A 21,904-nucleotide genomic window follows, 5' to 3' on the forward strand; every position below is an offset into this window, starting at 1 on the left:
ACACTTACTAGCTATGTGACCCTGGACAAGTCACTTAACCCCAATTGCCTCACTAAAAACAAAAAACAGAATGCATTCCAGTTTTTCCAGCATTTTTTTCATCAAATAGGGAGTTTATTAAATTATATTTTCTGGTTTATTAGACTATGGGTTATTTGATTCCATTGTTTCTGAGTCTTCCTTGTCTAGTCTATCCTATTGATCAACTTCTTTATTTTTTAATCAATACCAGATGGTTCCCAGATGGGAAGTATGAACAATGTTTTGTTTTGTGGGGCAATGAGAGTTAAGTGACTTGCCCAGGGTTACACAGTGTGAAGTTTAAAAATCTAACTCTGATGTCTAAAATCTAATGTGTGGTTGCCTTAAATTAGAAGCTTTAGCACCAGTCTTTGGGCATTTAGCATTTATTAAAGTATATTAGGGCTTAGCAAAGAGAGTGAGGAAGAGCCACCTTCACCTAGCTATCTAAGGGAGAGAATGTCCTCAGTTCCCGTGGAAACCCCCTGTCGAACTGGAAGAGTGCAGTCCACACACACAGCTCCAAGCTAATTGGCTGGTCCATTGATTGACATGACTTATAGGCGGTAGACATAACTTCCAGATGCCATTCTGACCTTCAAAAATCTCAGAAAGGTCACCTCATGCTTTCTCCTCAGGGTAGAGCTGCCCTTGTTCTCACAATGTCTTTCTCAGCCGGGTGGTGGCGCTCTGATTCTCACAACAGCTAGTAAGTGTCAAGTGTCTGAGGTGGGATTTGAACTCAGGTCCTCCTGAATCTAGGGCCAGTGCTTTATCCACTGCACCACCTAGCTGCCCCAGTACCAGATGATTTTCATGACTTGCTTTATAACATAATGTCAGGTCAGGAAGTGCTATTTCCCTTTCATTTTTTGCCTCTATTCATTATTTTTCTTTTCTTTTTGGGGGGGGGGGCAGGTTGCGGGGCATTGGGGGTTAAGTGATTTGCCCAGGGTCACACAGCTAGTAAGTGTCAAGTGTCTGAGGCTGGATTTGAACTCAGGTATTCCTGAATCCAGGGCCGGAGCTTTATCCACTGCACCACCTAGCTGCCCCCATTATTTTTCTTGATATTCTAGATCTTTTATTTCTCTAAATAAGTTGTTACTGAGTTCTATAAAATATTATTTTGAAAATATGATTGGTATAGCATTAAGACTATAAATTAACTTTGGTAGTATTATTTTTTATTATATTGCCATGGCTTAGCCAAGAATATTGAATACTGTATTCCTTCAACTACTTATTAATATTCTTTATTTCTTTAAGGAACACTTTGTAATTGAATCTGTGTAAGTATTGTGTGTACTTAGGTTGATCCCCAAATATTTAATGTATTTTGTAGTTATTTTGAATGGTGTTTCTCTTCCTATTATTACCTCTTGGGTTTATTATTTTATAGAAATGCTGTTGCTTTTTGTAGGTTTATTTTGAAGTCTGCAACCTTGATGAAGCTATTATTATCTCAATGTATTTGCTGATTCTCTAGTGTTTTCTAAGAAAACTTGTATGTCATCAGTAAATAGAGATCAAAGAATTGTTTTATTTCCTCTTTACCTATCATTATGCTTTAACTTATTTCTTTTCTCTTATTGTTGTTGCTAGCAGTTCTAAGAACTATATCAAATAACAGTGGGGAGAGTAGACAGCCTTATTTCAGTCTTGTATTTGTTGGGAAACTCTCTATTGTATCCCCATTGCATATGATATTTCCTTTTGGTTTTAACTATAGACCTTTTATTTTAAAAGGATTCTTCCATACCTTTCTTTGTAGATTTTTTAAAAATGTAAATGAGTGCTTTGTCAAAGGCCTGTCTCTTGATAATAATGTTTTGGATGTTTTTCATATTCATATTATTATGTTAATAGTTTACTAATGTTGAACCATTCCTGCATCCCTGATATAAATTCAGTTTGGTCATAATGAATGATTTTTTTTGCATCTATTTGAAAAGTTGCTGTCTGTAATTCTAGCCAGACTGTCTAAAAATCTAATGAGTGGTCACCAATAAATTAGAAGCTTTAACCAGAGTTTAGACTTTTAAGTGTTTATTAAGAGCGTAAGAATTTGGTGAGGAAAGAGGCCTAATTGCCTTCATCTATCTATCTAAGGGAGCCAGCATCTGAGCTCCATACCACACGAGGTCCCGGCCAAAAAGAGAGCCCCCCTCGCCCCTTCTTCGTCCCACAAGCCTCCTGTAAAACCGGAAACAGCACATCCACGCACACACAGCTCCAAGCTAATTGGCTGGTAGCTTTGATCGACAGTACCCATGAGCAAACGTCACTTCCTGACACCAAGAAGCTGACCTTCCATGCCACATGGCTTGTCCTCAGACGCCTTCTCCTCATAGTGGAACTTTCCTACAGTATCTCTCCAGCAGGGGGCGTCATTCCAATTCTCACATGTTGCTATAGTCTGTTTGGCTTATAAAGGGCTTTACAACCCAACACATTCCTATTTATCCAGTCTTCACTTTACTCCTTTCTATATATTCTATGATATAGTGACACTGTCCCTCTTGTCATTCCTCGTGCAAGATATTCCATCTCCCATCTTTCACTGGCTATGCCTCATACCTAGACTATTCTTCCTCTCTGCCTCCTGGCTACTCAGGCTTCCTTTAATTCTCAGCTCAATCCTACCTTCTGTAAGAAGCTTTTCTTGCTCCTTCTTAACTTTAGTGCCTTCCTTTGCTATTAATTGGAAGTTATCCTGTGTGTGTCTTGTTTGTACATAGTTATTTGCATCTTGCCTCTTTTCCTCCACCCCCAATAAAATTGTGAGGTTCTTGAGGAAGGCACAGTTTTTGTCTTTCATTGTATCCTCAGTGCTTTGTACAGTGTCTGCTAAAGTTCCTGGAAATGTTGTTCAGTCATGTCTGACTCTCCATGACCCCATTAGGGGTTTTCTTGGCAAAGACTGTAGAGTGGTTTGCCATTTCCTTCTCCAGCTCATTTTAAGATGAGGAAACTGAGGCAAGCAGGGTTAAGTAATTTGCTCAAGGTCACACAGCTAGTAAGGGGTTTGAATTCAGGAAGATTTTTCTTCCTGATTCCCAGACCAGTGATCTATCCACTGAACTACCTAGGTGCCCTCCTGGAAATATTACATGCTTAATAAATACTTATTGACTTGATTTAATAACTCACATTCCTGGCCCTTTTTAATCCAAATACAATCTACTTTATCTCATAGTGCTTCCAATTCCTATACTCTACATTCTTTCTAAACTGTACTGTTTGCAGGAAAGAGTTATTCTTTCTATTTTTTGCTCTGTCCTCTCAGCTCCATTACATTGTTCATGCTTCAGGAGGCATCTAGGTGGTACAGTGGATAAATCACCGGCCTTGGATTCAGGAGGACCTGAGTTTAAATCCAGTCTCAGACACTTGACACTTATTAGCTGTGTGACCCTGGGCAAGTCACTTAACCCTCATTGCCCCGCCCCTGCCCCCCCCCCAAAAAAAGGTGAAATCTTGTCATATACTAGGGAAAACCTTGGTTGTGGTAAAGGTGTTGAAATTATTGGGCAGATAACCTTGAAAATAGATTCCTTTTGAAAAAATTCTATGTAAAGAGAAGACTGAAGTATTTTAAAAAATGCACAAAAAGCATTTCAGATAGAAACACAATCATGCAGAATAGCTTTTGGAATCAGTGAGCTGAATCTAGTATATGATTTTCTTTTTAAACCAAGCTATACTTAATGAGATTTGAGGTTTCATACAGAGTACTCTTCAGTTCTTTATATATAAAAATATTTACGTTGGTTGTGTTTTCAAGTTAATTTTATCCATTTTTTTAAAAAGAAAAGATTCCTTTTGGAAATTAGGAGAAATTATGTGAATAAAGTGGTGATTGTTATTGGAAATTGTTATGGGAGTTTGGGAATTTGCTGAGGTACCCTGGGCCCATAATAGAAACCTTGTCCTTGAAAGCCTTTTTTTAAAAATATGCTGGTAAAAGCATGTTTTGAAATTTGTTTTGTGTATTAAATGTATAGACTATAGTTTAACTTTTAGCATTCTTAAAGTCATAGTATAGTATAGTCAGTATGCTTTTACCAGTGATCATTATTATTAATTTATTAATTTGTCCTTTTATTTCAGGTGAAGCCTTGGTCCAAGAATACTTCTTTATTCCTTTACTAAAGAGCCCAATTAAAAACAGAATCTAAATGTTGTAGAAGTGTTGAAAATTACCGGTAAGTATCTCCCATGAGAAATATTATATTACAATGCTTGTTATAAGGGAAATTGATGGGGGTTTGGGGTGGGCGTTCTTAGGAATTCCTCTTTAAAGAATTACACCCTTTTGCATACAAATCCAATTAGAGTACAATAATAGTTTATTTAGGTGCTAGGGAAAGGAAACCAAGAGAGACTTCTCATGGGGAGAAGTCATGGCACAGAGGTGTGGCTCTCTGAGATACCTTTCTCCTTGAGCAGGAGACCCACAGAAGTTTTATAGAGGACTGATGGTGGTCTGATGAGGTGATCATCTGACTGTGGAAAGTTCCCTTATTGGGGGAGGACCATCCTCCACTGGTAGTGGCTGGAGGAAGTTGGGTGAGGGGTGGCTCCGACTTCTCAAGTCGTCTCTGTCCCCATCATGCCACAAAGGTAGCAGCCACACTTATCTCTTTAGATGTGTCTGTCCTTTGGTTTAGTTTCTCAAGGAGAAGGTTCTTTGATTTTACTGCAGAAAACTTCTGGGGTACCCCGAGCCCAAAACAATGCTGAACACAATATTTATGGACCTACTGGGGTTTTGATGGGAGGAATGGGACAATACAATGAGAATTTGCAAATTTCACTTGTACTTGAAACAGCTGGGAAGGGAAACCTCCTGAAGCATCCAAAGGGTTAATCATTGTATAAGAAATTAATTACCCACCCCCTCCATTTATTGTTTAAGTCTAGCACTTAAGAGCCTTAATGGAGAGGCAAGACAAGCTGAAGATAAATGAAGAGTAAAGTTGGGAGCTTAGGAGGGTGTATTTACTTTAGTAGTCTTAGGAAACTGTTCTCTCATGGGTTAAATTGGAGCTCTTTTATTGCCATCAGCTTATTTTTTTCTATTACACTTCTTCCCTCACATGGGAAGGTGTTTAAGTAGGGTAGTAGATAGTAACATTCATGATGGCTTGTTTTTTGGGGAAATGCATTTGTTCACTTTTCTTGGAGTATTATGAACTATGAGATAGAATTCTGAAGTCCTGACCTAAAGTGAAGAAACCGTAGTTGTGTTAAAGATGTGATGTTTATTGGGAAGATTCATTTGTGAAGAGATTTCCTTTTAAAATGATGTCATTTAAAGAACACCTGAAGTAACATGCTAAATTTAGTACCTATTTTTTAAAAATGAAAAACCAAACATAATGAAATTTGTGTTTTCAAATATAGTACTTGAATGTTCTTTGTATATGAAGTTTCCATGTTTGTTGGTGTCTTTTAAGTTCAAATTAATAACCTATTTATAAATTACATTTTAAAAAAACTCTAAAGAGTACTGTATACACAGGTTCTACATAGTTTTAAGATAGGAATAGGTGGAAATAATGAATCACAGGTTTTTAAAATATTCAAATATGGGGAAAAGATAAATTTTAGGCAGCCTGAGAATACAATAGTATTTGCTTGAATTATCTTTGGTCATTTTTAGAAAAATACATGAACATTTAACACTTCTTTATTTTTTTGAATCATAATTGAGGTTATATATGTATCTTAGTAAAGCTCATGTTTTAATGTATCATTCGATACCTCCATAATAAAATAAATATGATTTTTTCCAGTGTACCTTGTGAAATCTTATTTTTCATTTCCTTTTTCAATGATTCATTTTACTTCTGAATTTGACTCTTTATTATTTTAATTTACTTTTTTTTCCTTTATCTTGTTATTCACCCTAATCTGATAATCTTGCTGCCCTTGTTTTAATTTTGATCCAGTTATAGTGGTACAAGTCAGTTCTGTGCAATTCTCACTACTTTAAACCCTCTATTTGCTTTACCTTGGAGTCCCATTTACCTTAGGTAATTAGCCTAACCATTTCATGATTTAAGCTTTTTTTTTCTCTTTTGAACATATAAGTAACTATTCTTCTGGTCTGTGTCAGTTACAAAATGGTTTTCCATTTTGAATAGAGTTGAGGTGAGCAGAGAGGAGGAACATCAGCTAGATTAGAAGCAAGCATGGTAGGTAGGCATGGGAAATTCCTCAAATGGGAGTTCGAGGGAGGAGCTTTGCACTCACAGGTGGAGGCCTTAGGGGATGAGGTGTTTCAAGAAGAAGAAAGGCTCCCGAGGTGGAGGTAAAGTTGTCTGTGGAGTAGAGGCTGAGCCAGGTTGGAAGTGAACATGACTATTGATGGTACTCTCTCAAATGGAGGTTCTTGTAGGAATTCAGCATCAGAAACTACCCTTCAGAGAAGGAAGACAGGGACATGGAGGCCCTGGCAGGATGAGAAAGTCATTAGGATGAAGGTGGGGGCATTGGAATATAAACTTGTTTGTAAAATAGCGTGTAGAAGGATAGTGGTTGTGAGCAGCATTATCTCATTAAATAGAGGAAGGCAATAGACAGTCATAAAAACCAGCCTTAGGACATTTAAGGGTGAAAATGAAAGAACATCAAAGGAAGAAAAATGGGAAAGATTTGCAAAGATTTTTTTTATAGACATCGGAAACACCACATTTGTTACTGAACATTATGCTCCCAAATATGCTTTTAGGGGAGGTTGGTTGGTCATTGTTCTTTGTTCTTGAAGAAGACCAAAATGATATCAAGGGACAGTGTGTCCAGCTGTGGCTCATCAGACCAATACGAGCTCAGAAGGCTCTATCACAGGTTGGCCACAAATAGTCCCACAGGAACATTGGAGTGGAGATGTCTCTAAATTTGCACATCTCATGTTTCTTTTGCAGTTCTGCTTCATTCCTAGAACACAGCACCATCTTTGATGCAGGCAGGCCATGCTGAGTGGTCCTGAGTTTATCAGTATTGTATGCCATTTTCATGATGGCAGGCTTACACAGGTTCTGGAAAATGGACAATGCTTTTAAGCTTTCCCAGTCACCAATAGAATGAAGTGGGGCTATGTGCTTGCTTCCATGCATGCTAACATGGTGCTTTCAGCTGCATTGTTAGATGTCTTCAATGAGACTGAAAACAGCATCAAGATCAGCTACTGCATTGACAGTAAATAATTTCATTTGAAAAGGCTACATGCCAAGACTTTGGGGGAGATAGAAAATACCAAAAAGAACTCAACCCCCAAACCAAAAACAACAGTAACAACAAAAAAACTAAGATGGGAAAGGCAGCTAGGTTGGAGCAAGTGTATATGATAGAAATATGTGCTAAAGACACAATTGTGAAAGCATTGAGAGATCATCTTCCTCAGAAATCCTGTGAATTGAAGATACCAAAGGTATTTTGAGGCAGCTAGGTAGCACAGCAGGTAAACCAGGCTCATTGTGCCACCTAGCTGCCTCAAGATAGAAAGCCTGGCTTCATCTATCTGGGTTTTTAGTAGAAAATAATGATGGTAGGGCTTGGGTAAGTTGCAAGGAAACCTGGCCAGATATCTATTTAGTATCATCAGCATGTTGAAGAGCTATAACTTTTGAAGCAGTGAGCAGGCCACCAGAACATCTTTTAGCCCCACCCCAGAAGCTATCACTGAGGGGAGAAATCTTAGAAAAGGGCTCCATTACACGATTAAGACATAAGAGGTGATACCATAGGTAAATTAGGAGAGAAAGGAATAGTCTACCTATCAGATCTTTGGAAAGGAAAACAGTTTATGACCAAACAAGAGATAGAGTATATTATAAAATGCAAAATGGATGATTTCGATTACATTAAATTAAAAAATTTTTGTACAAACAGAAGCAATGCATCCAAAATTAGAAGGGAGGCAGAAAGCTGGGAAACAATTTTTGTGGCCAGTACTTCTGATAAAGGCCTCATCTCTAAAATAGATAGGGAAATAAATCAAATTTATAAGAATCCAAGTCATTCCCCAATTGAGAAATGGCCAAAGGATATGAACAGGCAGTTTTCTGATGAAGAAACCAAAGCTATCTATTCCCATATGAAAAAATGCTCTAAATCACTATTGATTAGAGAAATGCAAATTAAAACAACTCTGAGGTACCACCTGACACCTATCAGATTGGCTAAAATGACAAAAAAGGAAAATAATAAATGTTGGAGAAGCTGTGGGAAAATTGGAACACTAATGCATTGTTGGAGCTGTGAACTGATCCAACCATTCTGGAGAGCAATTTGGAATTATGCCCAAAGGGCAATAAAGCTGTCCATACCCTTTGACCCAGCAATACCACTTTTGGGTCTTTTTCCCAAAGAGATCATGGAAGGGGGAAAGGGACCCACATGTACAAAAATATTTATAGCTGCTCTTTATGTGGTGGCAAGGAATTGGAAGTTGAGGGGATGCCCATCAATTGGGGAATGGCTGGACAAGTTGTGGTATATGAATACAATGGAATACTATTGTGCTGTAAGAAACGATGAGCAGGAGGAGTTCAGAGAAACCTGGAGGGTCTTGCGTGGGCTGATGATAAGTGAGATGAGCAGAACCAGAAGAACATTGTACACAGTATCATCAACATTGAGTGTTGACCTACTGTGATGGACTATATTCTTCTCACCAATGCAATGGTACAGAAGAGTTCCAGGGAACTCATGATAGAAGAGGATCTCCAAATCCAAGGGGAAAAAAAAAAAAGAACTGTGGAGTATAGATGCTGAATGAACCATACTATTTCTTTTGTTTTTGGTGCTGTTGTTTTTTCTATTTTGAGGTTTTTCATCATTGCTCTGATTTTTCTCTTATGACATGACTAATGCAGAAATAGGATTAATGTTATTATGTATATATAAAACCTATATCAGATTACCTCCTGTCTAGGGGAGGGGGGAGGGAGAAAAATCTGAAATTGGAAAGCTTGTATAAACAAAAGTTGAGAACTATCTTTACATGTTACGGAAAAATAAAGAAATAAAGAAAAAAGAAAAAGAAAAGGGCTCCATTTTCTCCTCATCACCCCAGCAACAACTACTGACCATCTTCCACCAAAAGTCAGATAAGCATAAGAACCATAGGGAGTATGCGGCACCCATAGACTATTGGCCCAGCTCTCAGAGTTTATGGGGAGGCAGCTCCTGTGAAGGCAGCCAGCTGACCCTACTGTGGTGTATAAAACTATATGTGGTCACCTTATTTCTGTCCCAAGTTTAGGGAAAATGAGCTGGGGTTTCTAATATATTTGTTACTTATAAATTAGAAGCTTTAGCACCAGTTTTGGGCATTAAGCATTTATTAAAGCATACCAAGTATTAGTAAAGAGAGAACACTTGGCTCAGAAAGTTAAGAAGCCTAGAGGAGAGATAAGAGCTCAGCCTGGCCTGCTTCTTCCTCCAAGTCCTCCTCCACAAGCATGAGTGAGACCCTCACTCAGAGGGTCTGGAGGAGAGGCAGTCCTTACACACTGCTTCAAGCTAATTGGCTAGCATCACTCAAATCTGTTGGTTCACTGGATTTGAGGGTGGTTCATGAGCAGAATGAGCTGAGGTCAGGGTTCAGAGAACACACCCCCTGAGGACCAGACCTTCAGGTAGGTGTGGTTCCAATCAAGTTAACTCCAAGTAAGTCAATCAGCAAAGTCGATCCAATCAATCTTTTTTTTTTTTTTTGGTGGGGCAGTGGGGGTTAAGTGACTTGCCCAGGGTCATACAGCTAGTAAGTATCAAGTGTCTGAGGCCAGATTTGAACTCAGGTACTCCTGAATACAGGGACAGTACTCTATCCACTGCGCCACCTAGCTGCCCCCCTGATCCAATCAATCTTAATATAATCTCCTTGAGTGAGGGCCTCTGGGAGTCCCAAAACCCATTATTGTCTCATACTACCAAATGCCAACCCTCTGCTGTTCATAGGGCAGGCAAGGCAGCCTTGCTGAATGAAGCAGCAGGGCACCCTGAGGGAGAGGCAGGAGGCAGCACATGCCAGCCCAGTCAAACCATCACCACCCTGACCACCTTCTCTCTTCATATTGATAGATATAATCTAGCACCCAGAGTCCAAAAGCCTTGGGAATGGCATTGCTTCAGCCTGTTTCTCTCAAACATCATCTTAGGAAGCAACCTTTGTGAAGATAGCCTCGCAACTCTCTTGCAGATAGTATACACACATATATTGAAGACCCAGAAAAGAAAGTTCTTTTCACCAGAGTCCTTGGCCCTGTCACATAGTTCAACATCAAAACAGATAGGATTTTATCAGTGGAATGACATGAATGAAGAGGCATTACCATCATTTGATTTGCAGCTGAAACCTTCTTTATGTGTTGTTTCCCTCATTTGAATGTGAGCTTTTTGAGAGGAGGGACTGTCTTACTTTTCTATATGTATCCCTGCTGCTTAGCATAGAACTTTGCATATTATAATAGTTTTAATAAATCCTTAATTCATTCATTCTTTCATTCATGAATTAAAGGCATCCCTCATGAGATATTAGAGAACAAGCAGACTTTCACAAGTGATTTTCTGCAGTGGATCACATCTCTGCCCGCCTGTCTGTCTCTCTGTTCTTTCTTTCTTTATTTTTCTCTCTCTCTCTCTGTCTCCTCTCCCTCCCTCTCTCCTTTCTTTCTTTCTTGGAATTGACTAAAAGGTATAGATAAAATAATACCTACTATTCTTTATTGCTTGTTGATTATGAAAAAGCATTTGATTCAATAGAGCAAAATACCAGCTTAAAGGTTCTCTTCCAACAAAATGTTTTCCATAAGTAAATCAGAATCTCTCAAGATTTAAAAAAAGATATTATACCAATGACCCTCTAATCCCAGATATCAAATAAGGTATGAAAAAGAGAGCTATAAATGCCAAATGCTAGCCAAAGGTGTTAGCCACAGATTGAGGAGAGGCAGGGAAATAATTCCCAGTGAATGGCAAGGTCTTTGAGATGCTCATATTTGCATATGACATTTACATCAAGCCCCAGAACATTTCAGGGCCTCTTGTACGAGATCTGTAACTACTTAAGAGTTTAACCTGACCAACCACACATTTGTATGGACAGCCTATAGAGCTTGTCCATTAATGTGTATACAGTATCTGGGGCAGAAAGTACAAATAGATAATGATTTGAGCCCAGAGTTGAACTGGAGGGAAAGTGGGTGTGATTGCCTCCAGAAATTGCAAAACCCCATTAATAATTCCAAGCTTCTCCTGAAAACAAAAGTCTTTCTTTTTAATACCAAATACATAACTGGTGATAGTTAGGCCTAGACTCAGAAAGAATTGAGTTAAAATTTGGCTCAGACACATGATAGTGGTGTGACCTTGGACAAGTTGCTTTACCTCTGCCTCAGTTTCCTCAGCTACAAAATGGGGATAATAGTAGCATTTCCCTCAAAGGGTTGTTGTGGGGATCAAATGGGATACTTATAAAAGTGCTTAACATAATGCCTGTCACAGAGTAGGTACTATGTAAATGCTTATTGCTTTTCCCCTAAAAGTTTATGAAGGTTTCTGTCTGGCTGTGGGAAATAGAATATAGCCTTTTCAGAAAAATTGCGATTGAGTACCAAATGGAGAGTGTTTAGATCTGAGCCAAACTCCGACCCATAACCTTTTATTTTATGTTAGGTTTTGGAATGAAATGAGACACTTGTAGGCATTTCAGCAGGTAATAAAAGGTAATTTACTTAACCATACCAGGAGAATATTCAATTAGGACAATTCTTTATTATAAAGGATGACTCTTTAGAGAAAAGGAGGAATATATTGGGAAATGAAAGTAATGTAAAAACAAAAAGTATTAATAAAAATAAAACATAATTTTTATTAATAAAAATTAACTTTAAAAATTATTTCTTCATTTGTTCACTATTTCAAGTTCCTGTTTACTACTTCTTTGTAAGTTTTCCAATCTGAAGATTTTCCTTCTTGTTAGAAAATATAGAGGCAAAATAAAAATTCTGTTTTCTTTCTATTGTCTTTTATTGTTATTCCATTTACTACCAAGTGTCGGTTATATGTTTTTTAACTTCCCCAATACTATTAGCCCTATAGCAGGTATGTTTCTGTTATATGATCACTCTTATATAAAAACTTAATTTACAAATTTTTCTTAATATTCTTTATCTTGTGATTTTTATTTTTTTAAAAAATTTTATAGCTCAGTCATGAGCAGCGACAGTAACTCACTGGCACGTGAATTCCTGACTGATGTTAACCGGCTTTGTAATGCGGTGGTCCAACGGGCAGAGTCCAAGGAGGAGGAAGAGGAGGAAACTCACATGGCAGCACTTGGACAATATCTTGTCCAAGGTCGTGGCTTTATTTTACTTACAAAGCTAAATATTCTCATTGATCAGGTAATGTATTTCAAACCAAATATCTGCATTGATATGTGGTAATTAAAGCTGCCCCCTTACTCTCTTTTTTTTAATGAATTATTTTTTAATCATAAAAGTATTTTATTATTTTCTAATTACATGTAAAGATAGTTTTCAGCATTTGTTTTCTTTTTTTTCTTTTTTTTTTTTTTTTTTTTTATTTTTAGTGAGGCAATTGGGGTTAAGTGACTTGCCCAGGGTCACACAGCTAGTAAGTGTTAAGTGTCTGAGGCCGGATTTGAACTCAGGTCCTCCTGACTCCAGGGCCAGTGCTCTATCCACTGCACCATCTAGCTGCCCCCAGCATTTGTTTTCATAAGATTTTTAGTTCCAAATTTTTCTCCCTTCCTTCCCCCTCCCCAAGACAGAAAGCAATCCAATATAGGAGATATATATATACAATCACATCAAACATTTCTGCATTAGTCATGTTGTGAAAGAAAAATCAGAACAAAAGGGAAAAACCTCAAGAAAAAACCAAAATAGAACCAGTATGGTTCAATTTGCATTCAGAATCCACAGTTCTTTTTTCTAGATGTAGAGAATATTTTCCATGCTGAGTTCTTTGGAATTGTCATGGATCATTGGACTGCTGAGAAGAGCTAAGTCTCTCTCAGTTGATCATCACACAATGTTGCTGTTACTGTGTACAATGTTCTCCTGGTTCTGCTCACTTCACTCAGCATCAGTCCACTTAAGTCTTTCCATGTTTTTCTGGAATCTGCCTGCTCATCATTTCTTACAGCACAATAGTATTCCATTACATTCATATGCTACAACTTGTTCAGCCATTCCCCAATTAATGGGCCTTCCCTTGATTTCCAATTCTTTGCCACCACAAAGAGAGCTGCTATAAATTTTTTTGTACATGTGGGTCCTTTTCCCTTTTCTATGATCTCTTTGGGATACAGATTTAATAGTGGTATTACTGGGTCAAAGAGTATGTACAGTCCCATAGCCCTTTGGGCATAGTTCCAAATTGCTCTCCAGAATGGATGGATCAGTTCACAACTTCACCAACAATGCATTAGTGTTCCACTTTTTCCACAGTTTCTCCAATATTTATTATTTTCCTTTTTTGTCATATTAGTCAATTTAATAGGTATGAGGAACCTCAGAGTTGTTTTAATTTGCATTTCTCTAATCAATAGTTATTTAGAGCAATTTTTTCAGATGGCAATAGATAGCTTTGATTTCTTCTGAAAACTGCCTAATCATATCCTTTGACCTTTAATGAATTATTTGAAAGTTATTTATATGAAAGAAAAAACATCTTTAGCTATGTTTCCTTGCCACTATTTTATGATTAAATAACCATAATATTTCTTTTGCTGAAAATATAAGATGAATTGCAAATCAAATAGCTTAATCCTTCTAAAAACAATACCCCAAACCACATTTAAATCAAGAAAAGCAGAATATTTATTTAGATGATTCATTTATGCTAAAATCTCTAAAAAGCATAGACAAAGAAGGACCATTTTAATGTGATTTTTAAAAAAACCCTAAAACCAACTGCTAGCATTAATTGCAATGAATGAATGTAAAAGCATTTACTATGTGCAAAAGCATTTACTATTGTGCTAAGCAATGGCAATATAAATGGAAAAAGTAGGGCATCTCTGCTTTCATTAGCTCTCTTTCAAGTAAAAATAGGAGACAAAACATGGAAGCTTCAGCTAAAAGCTTCCTCATTAAATATGGAATGAAGAAAAGATGTTGTTATTTGACGTAGTTCTGGAAATGCAAGTGCTAGCAATATGATAACATTGGCAAAAAGGAGACAGAATTAGACAATATGATGATTTACTTAGAGACAACCTTGGAATCAGCCAAGAAATTAATTAAGAAAATAGGTTAAATAAAGTAACAGGATATGAATAAATCCAAAAAATCACTAATATTTCTACCCAACAACAACAAAATTCAAGAGGACCTCATAGGAAGAGAAATTCTATTCAATATGACTACAAAATGCATAAAATATCTGGGAGTCAGTCTACCAATGCACACTCAAAAATTATGCAAATATAATTACAAACCACTCCAAAAATTACTTAAATAATTGGACTAATCTTCATTTTTTTAAATGTTTGGGTCACACCAATATAATAAAAGTTATGACACTTAAATGCAAACAAAAATTATGATACCTAAAATATTATTGCTATACCAGTGATAGGAGGGAGTGCTTTATAGAGTTAGGCAAAGTAATAACAGAATTCATTTGAAGGAACTTGAATTTTGAAGGTCTTGAACTCAGAGATATAATGAAAAATATATCACTAAAAAGACAGTACTTTCAGACTTAAGTTATATTATAGAGCAATACTCCTTAAAATTATGTGGTGCTGGTTGAGATATTAAAAAATAGATCAACAAAACAGTCCCAATTAGCAAGAATCAGAAATAATTGAATACAATCCAGTATTAATAAACCTGAGAACATAAACGTTTTGTAGAATTCCCTATGTGACAAAAACTGTTAGGAAAACTAGAAAGCAGTCTTGTAGAAATTAGTTTTAGACATACATGTTATACCTTATGATCTAGTAAGCTCAAAATGGATATGTGACCTAAACATAATGGATTACATTATTTAAAAAATTGGAGTTCAAGATTAGGTGTCTTTTACAACTTACCATCTTTCTGCCTCATGTCTTCCTGAACTCAGGAAGTGCCCTATCCACTATGCCACCTAGCTGCCCCAATTCTGGGCCTTATATTTTGACAGGGACCATGGGCATATATAGAACATGGGCCAGATATGCCAGGCTATCCATGGAAAACAAGTCCATTGGTTTTTCCCATTCTCCTTCCGCTTTGGAGTGGGAATGCCCCTTTCTCTCATCTGTGTACTGTCATCTCTTGCATATATACCATGAATGCTTATAGGAAGGATTTGGATAAACTGAAAAGGACCCAGAGGAGGCAGGGGCCTCAAGTTAATTTCACATGAGGATTATTCAAAGTTATGAGGAATGTTCAGCCTGGAGGGGGAAAAAAAACATGTGGAAGGACATGCTAGCTGTCTTCAGTGCTTTCGAATGGAAAAGGACTCAATTGTTCTGCATGTCCCTATAAGACAGAATTAGGAACATTTTGTGGAGGTTGCAAAAAGGCAAATTTAAACTTGATGTAAGGAAAAACTTAGAGTTATTCAGAAGTTTAATGGCTTGTTTTGGGAGGTAATGGGTTCCCCTTTTCTGGAGTTCTTCAAGCCAAGACTGAATGACCACTTTGTTGAACAAGTTGCAGAAGGAATTTTTGTGAGTGTGGGTGGAACTAAATGGTCAATTTGGTTCTTCCTAGTTTTGAGATTCTGTAACATCTGTAGATGTAACAATTTATTTTGCCCATGTTGTTCCTCACGTGTTTCCTTGCTGGCAGAAAAAGGGCATGACTTTGCTCTTCTGGGAGAATTTTCAGTCATGCATGCGGATACAAGTTCCCTTTGCTTTTTTTTCCCCTTCATATTTTTTCTTTGCTACCAGTTTGAAGCCTTAGTCCTTCCCATCTTAGTTTCAATACTCTAGCAATCTTGGATGGTGTCATAGGCAGGAAAGTAGAAAAGGCCAGCCTGTATCTGAGAGCAAACTTTGGGTTGCAGTAAGAAAGTGTGAGGTAAAGCCCCCAAGAGGGGAAAAGATCCACAGTTGTCTTATTTGTTAATCAACATGATCTCTTGACAACAAAGATACTAGAAATTTTATGGGAATCCAAAATGTTAAACTATTCAAATAGTTTACATCCGTTTTCTTTTCAGTGTGAGTGATCAGATAATTGAACAGTGGGATAAATTGTCAGTTATATAATTGTAATGCATTTTGGAGAGATAATAAAAATAATACTACAAACGGTTCTTTTCACAGAGGTGATAATCTAATTGGGCATATATGGTCCATATGAAACGTAAGTGTTCTAGTAGTTCAGGTGAGGGAGAAAGCATTGAATTTCTATAATCAGAAAAGGTTTTACAGGGGAGATCAAACTTGTGAACAAGAAGAACCTAGTGTAAAGGAAGGAATTAGGGAAGGGGAGCATTTCATATCGTGATTGGCTTCTTTCATAGGAGTACTAAGCAGGCATACACAGTGTAGTCAGGGTGCAGGGATGAGTTGCCAGTTTCCTGTTGTAAAATAAGATCTAACTGGCAAGCTGGAGAACAGCTTGCCTACATTATGACTTCACAGGGACTTGAGGTTTCTGAAAGTTCTGTGTTATATTCCACCACGTCCCCTAGTTCTTTAGTCTCCTTAGTCTTTTACCAGACCTCAAATCAGGTAGAATTTCACAGAATTTCATATCAGGAATTGTTAACAGATTTGGGGGGGGCACTGCTTTTTGCTTTTTAAGGATTCAAGTATGTTTCTTAGTGGGCTCTTTGGCAAAGTTATATGAGGCATTCATGAAAATATCATGATATCCTTTTCATTGGTGATTTGCAAGTAGTAATGAGAATGCTTCAGAAGTTTTTCTTTAGGGTCTAGAATTTAAAGTTCTATTAGCTTGAGGACTTGAAGATTTTTTTTTGTTACTAAAAAAACCCTGCTTATACATATCCAATTCACCCTTCAGAGCTATACTTTGAATTGGAAGAAAATTGTCTAGTTGGAGTTACCATCTTGGGAAGTAGTGGATTGCTGATGGGGTGACCATTTGTTGGAGATGTAGGAAGGATTATTGGTCAAGGTATAGTGTGGACTAAGAAGCCTTTGAGATCCCTTCTAGTCTTGAGATTCCATGAAGATGTTCCTGTGCCCACAGTATACTTGTAGGTTTAATCTTCTGGGCTCTGAGTTTTTATGCACATAATAAACACTCAAATTTTTATTTAATTGGCTATGGCAATTATTGTCCTTATTGACAAATAATGTATTATCTTACTGTTATTTATAATTTATGCCTTGTCTTCTTCATTCTTGAGTTTGATTTTTTTTTTTTTAGTTGAACGAATATGATGAGCTTTTTCTCAATACATGGTGTTAATAGTCTACATAGTTAGCAGGGTTTAGTTAACTTTTAATTTTCACCTAATAAATTCTGCAGTTGGTGAGGAATTCTTTCAGCTTGTGAGATGGCAATATCTAATGTTTGTGGAAACACTGGCAAGAATGTGCGAAATTAGTTTTTCGCCTTCTGGATATGGTTTATATATTGAAAGGATTTCTTGGAGTGGTGTTTAACAAGTAGTATAGCAGTCTTGGATGGATTTAAATGAGACTTGAGGGAGTTCGCTTCTCAATGACAGCTGGAATTTTTGGGGTCTACTTAACATAAAAAATTAGGGAATGATGTATCCGAGGGATGTTTTCATAAAACTTCAGAACTTGAAGAATTCTTCTGTTTCTGATACAGGCACTGACATGTAGAGAAGAACTTCTTACGCTACTCTTATCCCTCCTTCCACTAGTATGGAAGATACCTGTTCAAGAAGAAAAAGCATTAGGTATGTTTCTTTCTTTACTAAACCACTTACATTCAAAGTTCCTGTTAAGATGATTATTTTTGTATGAAAGATATCATCTAAGTAGGTTCATGGATAAAATTAAATTTTGTTTAACATACTGTTTTTCCTCTTGAGATAAGTAGATTTCTCCTTGAACAAAAAAAGACCATTGAAAGTACTTAAAATCAGAATAAGTTGAAGAACACTCAAGTAAATTAGAAAACATGGTGAAAAATACATCAGATGAAAGAAATAAGGTGTATAACATGATATGTACAGTGGAAGAAGTATTTTTGAGGAGAGAAATCAGAGATCTGTTAGACTCTTTCAGATATTGCTTTTTTGTAACTCATGACTTATAGATGATTTCAGTTGAATTACAGTTAATCTAGACACTCTAAAAAAAGATTTATTTGTGTTAATGTTGTTTCAATTCTGTAAATAAAAACTGAATCCTGAGATGTTTTTGCTTTCTGGTTTTTGGAAAACCTTTCAAGTACAGGTTCTGTGATAATTGAATAGAAATGAAATATAAACATTTTACAACAATTTTCCAATTTCTTCCTCAGGAAATTCTAGGATCTATGAATTATGAACCTCTTTATGATTATCTTAAATATTTTAAGTGTTCCTATACCATGTTATAATATGTCTTAAATGTGCTAATTTTGCACATAGTAAGACAATAAATGATTGTTGATTGCTTGATGCTTGTCATTTTTTGGTCCATAACTAGCTCTAGAGATTTTATTTACTTATTGATACATTAATTCCTGCCTTTTAAAAAATAAATTTAAAAGATCTGTATACAAATAATTGCTAACTTGAATACTTAAATGAGCATGTATTTGCTAACTGCCATTTCAGTTGTGAATTAATCTTTCTGTATTTTTTAACTTGGCTTAGGCTTGTCAGTCTCCAAATTTGCTGCTTTCCAACCTTTCTCTACTGAAGAAGGAAAAAAAGCCAGTCTTTTATTTCCTGATTTGTATTTCTTTCCAAATTACAATTGACATTCAAGGAAGAATATTGTTAAAGAGCTTTTCTTAAAAGTGACTTGCAAAAGAAAGGCTGGTAACTTTTTGGTTTTTATACTAGATGTAGGTCAAGTGTTTGGCAAACCTTAAAGCTTTATATACATGTCACCTGGGGGAGATAAGAATGAAGGTGCTGTGTTTGAATAGTTTAGGATAAATAACCATTGAAGCCTTATGCCGAGAGTATTTAGTGCTTTTGATGGTAAGTGACTACAGGATACGTGAATATTCAGATGACAAAATTTTAAGGTGACATATTTTTAAATATGACATATTAAGCCTAAAGTAAATGGAAGGAAGCAGTGCTGTGGCTGAAAAACACTAAACATTAATCAGTTAAAAATTATGTATATTTAGCTTTGGGATACAGTATATAATTTTAAAATTAGACATAAATCTCCCTATTCATATATTCTGAACCCAGCTGGTGTTTGGGCGCCAGATATCGTTTCAAAAGCATGTTGTATAGCAAGAAGGAGCCAGTCTGAGATAAACCTATATGGGGGATAAATCTTTAGGTTTCCTTTTATCTGTAGAATTCTGCGATTTAATGAAATTCAAGTAAGTAATAATTTTATAGGTAACCTAGTATTGACTATAAAATATTTAAATTTAAGGTATTTTATATTTTTTTCTTCCCTTAGATTTTAATCTACCATTCTCAGCTGATATTATCTGGACCAAAGAAACAAATTCAAGTTCACGAAGATATACTCAGGAAAAAATACATTTAGAAGGAAGTACCCAAACTAGTCAGGTTTGTGCAAATGCAAGTATATCTCGAAAAAGTAGACGTCATCGTAAAACCACCCATCGCTATTCTCTAAGAGATGAAAGAAAATCTCAACTATCCACCTCAGATTCCGAAGCCAATTCTGATGACAAAAGCATAGCAATGATTAAGCACAGGCGATCCAACCTACTGCAGCGTTTTTTATCATCTTCGCCTAAAGAGAACCAACCACTAGCTAGAGAAACACAGAGACCTGATACCATGACATTAGAGAATGCCAGACAGATTATTCCACGACATGAAGCAACCAGTGAAATACTAAATGAATCAGCTGCCTTTTCTATTATTAGCAACATGAATAACTCTCCATTTGACTTATGCCATGTTTTGCTCTCTCTGTTAGAAAAAGTTTGTAAGTTTGATATTACCTTGAATCACAATTCTGCTCTAGCAGTCAGTGTAGTGCCCACATTAACTGAATTCTTAGCAAGCTTTGGGGACTGTTGTAGTCTTAGTGGTAATTTGGAAAGTGAAGTAGTTTCTGCAGGTTGGACAGAAGAACCCATAGCCTTGGTTCAAAGAATGCTCTTTAGAACTGTGTTACATCTTATGTCAGTAGATATAAACACTGCAGAGACTATGCCAGAAAGTCTTAGAAAAAACTTAATTGATTTACTTAGGGCAGCTTTAAAAATTAGAGCTTGTTTGGAAAAACAACCCGACCCTTTTGCACCAAGGCCAAAGAAGACACTACAAGAAGTTCAGGACGATTTTGTATTTTCAAAATATCGTCATAGAGCCCTTCTTTTGCCTGAGCTTCTGGAAGGGGTTCTGCAGATTTTGATTTGTTGCCTTCAAAGTGCAGCTTCAAATCCTTTTTATTTCAGTCAAGCCATGGACTTGGTTCAAGAATTTATTCAGCATCATGGGTTTAAATTATTTGAAACAGCAATTCTTCAGATGGAATGGTTGGTTTCAAGAGACGAAGTTTCCATTGGGGCTTCAGAACATTTGAAAACATTAATAAATAATGTTATGAAAATAATCAGCACTGTCAAAAAAGTGAAATCTGAACAACTTCATCAATCAGTGTGTACAAGAAAGAGGCATAGACGATGTGAATATTCTCACTTTATGCATCATCATCGAGATCTTTCAGGCCTTCTGGTTTCTGCTTTCAAAAACCAGGTTTCCAAAAATCCATTTGAAGAGATGGCCGATGGAGAAGTTTATTATCCTGAACGGTGCTGTTGTATTGCAGTATGTGCTCACCAGTGCTTATGTTTATTAAAGAAAGTTTCATTGAATACTACTTGTGTCCAGATTCTATCAGGTGTTAATAATGTTGGAATATGTTGTTGTATGGACCCTAAATCTGTTATCGTTCCATTGCTTCATGCTTTTAAATTGCCAAAGTTAAAACATTTTCAGCAACACATATTGAACATCCTTAACAAACTTATTTTGGATCAGTTAGGAGGAGGAGAGATATCTCAAAAGACTAAACACGCAACTTGTAATATCTGTACTTTTGACCATGATCAGCTAGCCCAATTAGAAGAGACAATGCACGCACACTCGAGTAATGCTGATCCTGCTTCAGCTTTATCTAGTCCCTCTTACAGATTTCAAGGAATATTGCCTAGTAGTGGATCTGAAGACCTCTTATGGAAATGGGATGCTTTAGAGGCTTATCAAAGCCTTGTTTTTGAAGAAGACAGATTACACAGTGTGCATATTGCAAGTCATGTTTGCAATTTAATCCAGAAAGGCAATGCAGTTGTTCAGTGGAAATTGTATAATTACATATTTAATCCTGTGCTCCAAAGAGGAGTTGAATTAGCACATCATTCTCAACACCTAGGTGTTACTTCATCGTGTACTCGTGTATGTAGCTATCATAGCCAGTGTTTGCCTCTGGAAGTGCTTCAGATTTATACACAGACTCTTCCTGCACTTTTGAAATCCAGGTTTGTATATATATTTTTTCTATTGGCATAATTTCATTCTTCTGTTGGGTGTGTTAGCTGAACCAATAAGAAATGAAAACCCTCAGTGATTGTTCTTTACAAACGAGTACTCAGTAGTATGTCATCATTTATGTCAAAAATTTTTTGTTTGTTTGTTTTTGTTTTTTTAGTGAGGCAATTGGGGTTAAGTGACTTGCCCAGGGTCACACAGCCAGTAAGTGTTAAGTGTCTGAGGCCAGACCTGAACTCAGGCA

At 36.6% G+C, this 21,904-nt stretch overlaps 1 protein-coding gene across 1 annotated transcript in view; it reads left to right on the plus strand.

Annotated features, from left to right (window-relative positions):
- The window catches only part of LYST (lysosomal trafficking regulator), a 205,181-nt gene that overhangs the window by 20,114 nt on the left and 163,163 nt on the right, over nucleotides 1-21,904 (plus strand). Inside the window, exons 2-5 of the mRNA XM_044002844.1 lie at nucleotides 4,135-4,229; nucleotides 12,242-12,440; nucleotides 17,820-17,910; nucleotides 19,592-21,650. Of these exons, the coding sequence (XP_043858779.1) occupies nucleotides 12,249-12,440; nucleotides 17,820-17,910; nucleotides 19,592-21,650 (2,342 nt within the window). The 5' untranslated portion in view covers nucleotides 4,135-4,229; nucleotides 12,242-12,248. The remainder of the gene's footprint in view (nucleotides 1-4,134; nucleotides 4,230-12,241; nucleotides 12,441-17,819; nucleotides 17,911-19,591; nucleotides 21,651-21,904) is intronic.

This window comes from Dromiciops gliroides, chromosome 4 (genome assembly GCF_019393635.1).
Source record: "Dromiciops gliroides isolate mDroGli1 chromosome 4, mDroGli1.pri, whole genome shotgun sequence".
Classification (NCBI taxonomy): Eukaryota; Metazoa; Chordata; class Mammalia; order Microbiotheria; family Microbiotheriidae; genus Dromiciops; species Dromiciops gliroides.